The sequence below is a fragment of the Cariama cristata genome, unplaced genomic scaffold (genome assembly GCF_000690535.1).
Source record: "Cariama cristata isolate BGI_N322 unplaced genomic scaffold, ASM69053v1 scaffold35421, whole genome shotgun sequence".
NCBI lineage: Eukaryota > Metazoa > Chordata > Aves > Cariamiformes > Cariamidae > Cariama > Cariama cristata.
In genome coordinates this window covers 1-9,596 of record NW_009600447.1, presented here as the reverse complement: position 1 = coordinate 9,596, position 9,596 = coordinate 1, and the positions used below count along the sequence as shown (strand labels likewise).

Genomic DNA, 9,596 nt, shown 5'->3' with positions numbered 1-9,596 from the left:
CAGGCCTGGCCCCTTGGAGAGGTGAAGGTCTCGGCATACAGAAACATATACACGTGTATTAAATGATCAGTCTCTGCGAGGCAGGGAAATGGCGAGCGGCACACTTTGGCCTGCAGGAGGAAGGCCCGCTGCTTTCCCTTGGCTTGCTTTCCCAGGTGCCTGGCTGCTTTTGGTCACCTGATCCTGTTTTCCGCAGTTAACTTCCTTGGTTTCTGCTTTTCTCCAGGTCAGCCAGCGAGTCCACAATCTCTGCAAAACACAAGGATGGCATTAATCAAAACAGAATATTTCTTGTAGGCTTTTTTTTTTTTTCCCCTCTGATGGGAAGATAGCTTTCCCTCACTGATAACAACCAGGACATGAAGTCCCTTTCTCCTCAGGCCAGCCCTACTGGGCAGCCATTAGCAGGGGACAGCCCTGAGCAGACACAGTTGCGTACAGCCCAAAGAGAAGCATCCACGTATACAGAGAGATGCCTAGAAACATCTGTGAGAAGCCATCCTTCCAGCTCAGCACCACGCAGGCACAGCTGGGTGTTGAGTTAGAGTAATAAAGACATGCTGTATCCTCAGTGTGGCTTTGCCAGCATCTCTGATGAGTTTTGGTGTTTTTTGCTTCAGTTGGGGCGATTTCCTGCAGTAGGGTCTGCTGAGGGAGCTGTTGTTGGGAGGCACAGAGACCGCAGCACACGGTAGTTCCTTATGCACAATTTCCACATCTTTTGTATGGAAACTGGCCCCATAGGATGGAGCGGATGAGATTGAAGGAAGCTTTCTCCCCTTGGAGAGACAAACTGGGGGAAGGGTACAACTTCTGTGCCTTCAAGCACACCAGAAAGGTTCCTCTATCTCTTCCTGCTGTTGCCGTCACATCTTCCAATGGATACCAATTATTTATCTGATCAGACCCAGACCAACTTCAGAGACAGTGAAATCTTCGTCGCTGCAGAGCAATTCCTGAGATTGCAATTTATTGCTCCAAGCCCAAGGAAGGAAATGTTCCTGCACTGTGTCGTGGCTGCTTCTCCAGCTTACAGGATCTGCAGGACCTGAGTGGGGATTAACCCACACACCCCTGCTCCCAGCGCTTGGCGCTTGGCTGAGAGAAAGAGCTTACTCTTATGTGATGCCGAATGAACAGCCTGGTGATTATTGACATGGCGTGAGTAAACATTAACTGTATGAACCATCACACTACAGGAGAAAGAGAGGCCTCGTATTAGGGGAGTCATTAGCATAAGAAAGTAGGTCAAGGAGGGATCCCAAAACACAAAGCCAGACAAATTCATATGGAAACTGAGGGGCCAATTGGCCACTGAATCAGCTGACTGAGGGACACAAAGAGCCTGTGGAACACACGTCCAGGACACTTACCCTCGGCAGAAGGGCGTTGGGAAGGGTCAAAGGCCCGGCACTGGTCAATGACTTTCCGTAGGTCTGCAGGACAATCTTCCCCAACAGGGTCCCGGTAATGTTGGTTGCAGATTTTCTCTATGATCTCCTGTGGAGTGCAGCCTAGACAACACATGTGCAAACAGGAGTGTCAGGATGGAGCTCTGCTGCTGTAGGAGGGTGCTGAGGAGCAAACCCAGTGCAAAGCCACGCCAAAAGCCTTCCTGCAGCCTATGGCACTGAGAAGCCAGCAGAGAAGCCACCCAAACTGTGTCTGCAATGAACCCCTCAGGTATTTGGCATGACACTGTTGGGCTCCAGTGGAGCAAGGAGATGTGTTTATGCTTCAAGGCATAGGAACATCAAATAGAGACAAAAATGATTTTCATGTTTGTGGTTTAAGCGTATTGCTGAAATGCTTTACTGTATTGGAGTCCCAGGAGAAGGTATGAAGCTGTTGTGCAAAGCCAGGTGCACCAGGCACTGCTGCTGGGACTCGCACATCGCGGGATGCTGTGGGAAGGCGTAGGGAGCATCCAACGCCAGACAGGAGCTGCGTTGGGCCGTGTGGCTTTTACACAATAATTCTGTCTCACCTTCAAATGGGATTTTGGAGGTCGCAATCTCCCACAGCACGATCCCGAAGCTGGAAGGAGACAAACAAGAATCTCAGCATTCGTCCCACCATGTTGTCCTCCCTTCTAACAGAGGGGACTGTTGGGCTAGGCCAACTGCAAACAGCTGCTTATGTGTCTGATTAAACCTGTTCTTCTTCCCTAGCTCAATGGTTACCCTGCCAGACATCTGCCTGCTTACGGCATCTCTCCCGGGAGGGACAGACACACCTGTATATTTCACAGGGCCTCTTGTAGGGGTAGTTGATGTCTTTCAGGTTCTCAGGGGCGACGTAAGCCAACATAGAGACTTGTTTCCAGTTCTTCTTGGCTTTCCTCTTGATGGACGACTCTGTTTCACACAGCTCAAATCCTGACAGCTGATTGAGAGAAGGAGAGAGAGAAAGGGAGAAGTGGTAGAAACGCAGTCTGCAGAAACCTGTGGCACAGCTGTGGACTGCCCCAAGCTGGAGAAAACAGAGCGAGGTGCCCTGGGCAGCAAAGGCTGGCATGCCGCCACATGTGCTGCCCGGCATGTGGCTCTTTCTGCAAGTGAAACCACAGGTAGAGGCAGGTGAATTGCCCTAGCTTCAGCTCATCGCAGGCTGGATGGCTCAGAAATGCTCACTTTGTTGATGATAAGACAGAATTAATGACAAACCGAGGCGTAAGTGTCTAAGGTGACAGGGGAGATGGCTCTACCCTAGGTTTTATTCTGGACCATCATAATTCCCTTCAATGTTGGTGGGAGGAGACATCCACAAAAACACACCAAACTCCCAAAATCTTCTCCAAGTGTGGTCCTTACCTTCACACAGTAATCCCCAGCCACCAGGAACTTGCTACTGCAGATACAGCCGTGGAGTCGGGACTTCTCCTCTGTCTGGTGCAACCTGCAGCCGGACAGAACCAAGGGCAACACATGCTGGTGATGGACCTGTCCCCACCCCGGAGCTCCCTCCAGTGTAACGGATGGACTGACAAGTGCCCAGAGAAGCCATCAGCTCTCTGCCTGTCTTGGTGGATCAACCCTGCCAAGCCAACCTTTCCAGCAGGTGCTGAAAGAGCCACTGTGGGCAAAATAAGGAGCCTTATGGATGAGCAGGACCCACAAGGAGAACTGGCCATGCTATAGGGTACTCCTGAAGCTTCCCTATGGGTGCAGGGAAGGGGGTTTCTCCCTTCCAGGCCTTCACAGGCTTGAAGCCAGATGTACGGGCCAGCGACCAGGGGAGATGGTCCAAACCAGCCTCACCTGCCTCCCATCCCAGTGTCCCAATGTGGTGGGAAGAGTGTCTAACAGGATACCACTGCTTACTGAGAGATCCCAGGAAGCTGAGCATGGCTTGTGGATCGTCAGGTGGATTTATTCACTACTTTACTCAGGAGCTCACCTGTAAAGGCCTCTGGCGGCTCCCAGGGCCATCCGAATGCGGACCTCCCAAGAGAGATGCTGTTGCTTGGTCAGCACATCCCGCAGCGTCCCGTGCTTACAATACTCCATGACAATGGAGAAGCAGGGGCTCCCATCTGCAAGGCAAAACCTTGAGCATTCTGCCTTGTGCCACCTCTTGGGACACGACAAACCACCTGGCACCAGGTAGCACTGAGGACAGGCAGGGGAGGGAAAGGGTGACATTAATGTGACACCCCCTTACCTTTCTCCTCAATGCAGATCCCGTACATGCGCAGGATGTTTGGAGACTCAAACTTCTTCAGAGTCTGAATCTCCTTCTCAAAGATATCTCTCACCTTCCTGCAGAAAGGGACAGCATGGTGAAGTCCCTGGACAAGGCATGACATGGTGCTGTGCCACCCTCCTGTCCTGGCTGCCCCATGTCACTCCCACTCAGGACAACTCACACCGGGTCGGTGGTCAGCGGCCTCTTGAAGGTTTTGATGGCGACCGGGTACTTGAGGTACTCGCCCTCATAGAGGTCAAAGCTCTCAGTGTCCTGCAGGTGCCTGTAGAAGGTGAGGTGGTCCCGCTCAATCTCAGTGATGTCTTCTCTTTTACCAACATTGACCTTCTTCAAGCCTGCTCCCGCCATGCGCCAGAAGGGAACGAGGGACACATTAGGCAGGGCTCGGGGAGAAAGGACACAATGCACAGAGTGCCTAGAGGTGTGATGCCAACTTACATTCCATCACACGCACGATTTTGTTCAGTTCACTTTGCATCCAGTCTACCTTGCTCTCCATACATTGCCTGTCGATGTAGATCTCCCTGGACATGTCTTCAGGCTCCTCAGTACCTGGGGAGAGAAAGGTGCAGAGGTGAGACTGCTGGATGAACGTGCAGGACTGATGTGGTTAGTTCTTCTCGTGGTTTAAATGTCCCTTTGGCTCTCCTTGGCCATGGCCATCAAGCCAAAGCTGGGCAGCAGCTGGGGAGAGGTGCCAGCGGCCAGTCTCAGGGAAAGAGGGTTTGCTAAATGCACACTCACTTGCGATCACCTGGTCCAAGAAAGCCCTGTCATCTCTCAGGTCCTCGGCGTCCTGCCTGCGACATGTCTTCGACTGGAAAGCCTCCAGGAAAGCCTGCTTCTGCTCCGCCTGCAGCAGGAGCGAGAGCCCCTGGGCGATGTCCTCCAGGCTCTCATTCACCCAGACGAACTCCTCGCTGGTGCTGTGAGCTCTCAGGAACTTCTGGATCCAGCTGGTCTGGCTGTATTTCATCACCAGTTTCTGGGCTTCCCCTAGTGCCCGGAGCAGCTTCTTCAGCAGTTCCTCTTCGTGGTGGGAGATGTGCTTTGGCGGCTGAGCCTTGAGGATCCTCACGGGCTCCAGCAAGATCTGGATGCGCTCCACGAGACGCTGGCACTGGTGCTTACAGCACTTCACCTGCTCGAATTGGGTGTGGATGGCCTGGGCCACAGAGAGGATCCTCTCCACGATGTCCATGCTTGCAGCAAAGGGCTTGGCCGCTGGGGTTGTGGGCTGACAGTGGAGGTGTCTAGTGGAGGTGGGCACCACTCGGAGGTCAGCTGGATGTGGCTCTTCCACGCTTTTCACCCTAAGGAACAGCCTTAACATGGCACACCACCCCCCGGACTCCTACAGCCCCTTACATCTCCTCCAGCTGCTTCGCTTTCTTTGCTTTGCCTGGCACCGCAGCTGCTCGTGTGGACAGGAGCAGGCACACTCAGAGACATCGATAGCAGCAGTATTGGCACATCTCACTCTGCATTACCAAGAGATGTTTTGGCTTGATTTATGTAAATTAATTTAGTGTTGGCCATTCCCGGAGAGCTTACACACAGACGAGCAGGGTCAGCAGTGACCCAAGGAGCATCCCCCGGGCAATGCTCCCCAGTGCTGACCCCACACCACCCTAGGGTCCTGCCCGCAGAGCCTACATCTTTGACCATAAAGATCCATTTTCATTTCTAGCCAACGTCTCTCTCTGTTGTCACCCATCTAATAAATAGGTGACACACCTTTGCAGCCCCAGCATCCCCGACTTCTCCATATTTTCTCCCCGTAGCCCTGTATTACCCACTTAGTATTTTAAATCAAGCTCTTTCTATGTGTTCAGCATCCCCACAGGGACGGTCCCTGCTCTACCGGCTAGAAACGAGACAGAAACGCACCCAGAAACAAGCCGCAGCCGGTCCCTCTTCCTCTTCAGGCTCTCTCCAGCGTGCGCCCCCAAAGAAGAAGCTCCTCCACTTGCAAAGAGAAATCAGCTGGTTTTACCTGGCTCCGCTTCGCTTATGACCGCCTCGGCCTCCTCCGCAGACTGGAGAGACACGGCAGGATGAGCGCAAGTTTATAGGGTGCTTTCCCCCGCCGCTGCTCCCACAGGCAGCGGAAGGGGCATTGTGCAACCCGCTGCTGCTTCCTATGCAGCCCCGGCTCCCGGAAAGCTGCTTGGGGTGGCAGAGGAAGGGGCCAGGCGGGCTGTATCCCCGTGCTGGGTTTTCCCTGCTGGAAGAAGGAATTCCCCGTGGGAAATGCAACAGGAAGAAGGGGATGGTGGAGGCTGTTCCCCCTATATTGACACTTGCTGCTATTTTGAGCACCCCAACTCCTTCTGCTGTGCCCAGAGCACTGTAACACCCTTGGCATCAGCTCTGCACCCTGCTGAGCTTCCCACACTGGGACCCTCCAGAGCACACCCATCCCACACAAGGGACGCCGGTCCTTTGGGACTTTCCGCTCCCCTCCTCATCCCTGCAGCCTCAGGACACCTCAGCATCAAAGGAAACAGGTTGCGGGCACCAGTGCTGGAAACGGCGCTTGACCTCTGCCCGGAGCGCAGGAAGCTTTGCGGGTGGCTTCGTCAGAGGGTCAGGCTGATTTTGGGAAGCGTAAGGAGGGCACATGATACCATTGCCCAACTTCGGAGAAGTGAGCGGTGGCTTGGGCCAGCTTCCGCTTACCGAGAGCCCGGTGTCACCCAGGTTTGCTGCGGTTCCCCCCTGCAAAGAGCATCTCCCTTGCCGTCGCCACAGTTGACGGCGCAGCTTTCGTCAGCGTGGAAAGCCGAGAAAGACGACCACAAGGTACCGTGGGACTGAGGGCCATCAGTGCCTGGGAAGGGATGCACCGAGGGTGGGAGAACGTAGAAGCAGCTCTGAGGGATACATTTGCCAGACTCTTTTTAAAAGGCTTTATTTTTCAAAATATACAGTTTATTTACAATTGTAGTGTTTACAGTTTTACATATAACTTTATTCGAAACCTTTAAATATCTGCAGTAAACATTAGGAAAAAAAATAATAATCACAGGATCAGCAAAAAAAAAAAAAAAAAGAAGGCATCTCGTAGCAATTCTGTTCATTGGAGTTCGAGTTTCAAGTAGCCAGTGTCTACAAAAAACATGAACTTGATAAATCTGGCCCTGGTTAGAAAAAAGGCAAAATCCAGACCTGCGGGATCCCCACCCCAAAGGCAAGAAAACCCCGTGCTGGGATTGGGCCGGGAGAAGGACCCAGGATACGGAAGCCCCTTGGCATGAGTTAGGTGATGGGGTTAACTGCAGCGTGTTGGATGCCCCGGGGAAGGGGCACCCTAGGAAGGCCAGGGGCTTGGGTTGGGGGGCTCCAGAGAGGTGCCAGGGCAGAGGAGGGAGGGCAACATTGGGCACTTCATCTCTCAGGCAGCAGACCTGCCCGTGCATCCGTGGCCTGGGGCAGGAGGGTGTCAAGGAAGGGGCAGGAGCCCCCCAAGGAGCCCCACAACCTCCTCCTCCCCTTTCCCCCCATCCTTGCTCCCCCGTCCCCCTTGGCAGGGCCACAGCTGGACCACAGCACACAGCGAGGATGCTCCAGTGTGGGGCCATCGCTGTGGCACAGACCCCAGGAAGGAGGCAGGGGCTAGCCGGTCTCACCGAGGGCTGGGGAGGGACACCAGCCCCAGCCCGGGAGAGATGGAGCTGGCAGCCGGGCACTGCACCAGGGCTGTCAGTCCTCTTTCTCGAAGGTCTCCTCAGGGATAAGCGTCCGGAATGGGCGATCCCAGAAGCGGGTGCTGATGCCGAAGCCTGTGGGAAGTGGAGAGAGCGCTCAGCCTGTGGTGCTACCACCACCGGGATGGCACCGGGGACAGGGCACAGCTTGCTCTACGTTAACCGGTGAGGGAGGAGCACCCGCATTTCAGGGAGGGAGGAAGGCAAGGCAAGGGTAAGGAGGAAGAGGAGAGGGAGCAGAAGGAGCTGGGCCATACCACCAGCCCCATGGATGATAGCTTATCTGGATGGGGCGTTTTCTCCTAGGAAACCGGGCAAAGGGCAGATTGAGCAAGCGCCGGGCTGCGGAAGGAGTGGGGCGGACCTGGGGAAGCCCAGGGCCTCACCCTGAGCCTGCCAACGCCTCCCGGCAGGAGGAGATACTGCCCCAGGCAGGGACAGGCACCCACATACATCCGTGCCTCTGCCCCGGCATTCCCAGGTGGCATTGGTGCCTGCCGGCAAGATGGACTGCTGCCTTTGCCCCACACCATGCCAGCTCCCCATCCTCGACCTGGCGGCTGAGAAACGTGCCCCATGGGGCTGCAGCACCTCATACGCCGCTTCCCCAGCGGCATGGTGCTTGGGTTTCCCCATCCCAAATCCCAAACAGCAAATACTTCAGAGCATCAGCTGCACACGTGCAGGCAGACTGGGCTTCAACAGCCCTTGCCAGCACCAGTACACATGGGGAACACGGCACTACCTGATTTTTGGTGTTCAAAGTGGTGCTTGACGTGGTAAGCCTTCAGGCCGTACAGGTAGGTGCCTTTTTTGGGTGAGCCGTAGTGGAGGTAATAGTGCATCATGTCGTAAATGACGTAGCCGCATAGACCCCCGACGAACACCGAGAGCCCCAGCACCTCAGGCAGCAGGAGCTGCAGGACGCCGTAGAAGAAGCCGATCACCAGCGAAGCCGGCACGGGCGGGAAGACCAGGCGGGAGCTGTCGAAGGGAGACTGGAAGCAGAGAAGGACGGTGGGACAGGCAGCTCCTAGCTCTCCCCACATCCCCAGCACATCCCTGCCAAGCACTGGGGATGCCCACTTGAGAAAAGCCAACACTAAAGCAGCCCCCAGAAACCCTCCCCAAAAGATGAACCCGGCGGCGAGAGCAGCCCCTCGCCCACGCAGCGGTGGCTTCGGTTGGCAGGTCCCCGAGCTCCACGAGGACGTTTCCTCCAGCGAAGCTAGAGGGAGCCCATGGCTTTTTTGGGCTTCCCCCTTGCCCAACCGGAGCTCGCAGATTTAACTCCAGCTCCTCTGAGCCCGTCTTACAACCCTCACCGGTATTAGGTAAGGGCCTCTCGCTTGGGATGAAGATACCACGAGTCACGTTGAACACGCACAAACAGGCTCCGCCTGAGCAAAGGCCACCGTTCCCACGGCCCGGCAGGCGCCGGCGGAGGCGTAAGCTGCGACTCACCTTGTGATGCTGCCCATGCAGCAAGAAATGCAGGGTGATGAGATAGTAGTTACTAGCGGGTGGCTTCATGTGGAAGACAAAGCGATGGATGAGGTACTCTAGCAAGGACCACAGGAACATCCCCAGGAGGAAGATGAAGGGGAAGAAGTATTTGTGGACGGGGATGGAGTACTCTACACAACGAGACGTGCAGCGGTCAGCAGGGCAGGCGACGTGCGGGTGCTTTTAGCCATCGCCATCCTCCCATCGGCATCTGGGTGAAGCTCGGCTCTCCCTCCCTCTCAGCTCTCATCCACCTCCTGCCCCGAGCTTCCCCAGGGAGCTGCCTTCCCAAGCACCGCTCCAAAACACATTTTCCATTGATTCCCATTAATTTACATTCTTTACGGAGACAGTCGGCTGCCACAAGGAGAGGGTGAGGGGGGTCCCCTGCATCCCAGATGCCAGTGGGGGCTTGGATGTGCACTCCAGGGATAGCCCTGTCCTTACAAAGCTGCTTTGCCCACCAGAACCAGGCAGGAGGGATCGTATCTGCGCAGGCAGCACTCACAACAGTTACACAGTGTTGCTGACATTGGGATTTTTTTTTTATTTTTAGGGAAAAAGAATAGGTTTGTTGGGCACTTACCCCCGCAGAGCATTTTTCAGCCACCTCCTCCTTTCAGGGCTGGCTGCCAGCCCTGTGTCCTCACTAACAGAATTCAGATATCCCGC

At 55.0% G+C, this 9,596-nt stretch overlaps 2 protein-coding genes across 2 annotated transcripts; both read right to left on the bottom strand.

Moving 5' to 3' along the window:
- Positions 1-196: 196 nt before the first annotated feature.
- Positions 197-4,909, bottom strand: MLKL (mixed lineage kinase domain-like). The gene is made up of 10 exons (XM_009710032.1): positions 4,453-4,909; positions 4,147-4,260; positions 3,869-4,043; positions 3,664-3,761; positions 3,400-3,535; positions 2,814-2,898; positions 2,237-2,385; positions 1,988-2,037; positions 1,374-1,514; positions 197-249 (listed from the first exon to the last, which is right to left on the bottom strand). Exons 1-10 carry the CDS (start codon positions 4,907-4,909, stop codon positions 197-199), a joined length of 1,458 nt encoding a protein of 485 aa, XP_009708334.1.
- A 2,504-nt stretch (positions 4,910-7,413) lies between these two features.
- On the bottom strand, positions 7,414-9,055 carry FA2H (fatty acid 2-hydroxylase; the record flags this gene model as incomplete). The annotated part of the gene is made up of 3 exons (XM_009710031.1): positions 7,414-7,493; positions 8,164-8,416; positions 8,883-9,055. Coding segments are annotated over 3 exons (506 nt in total), but the record flags the coding sequence as incomplete, so codon positions are not given.
- Between the last annotated feature and the right edge of the window lie 541 nt (positions 9,056-9,596).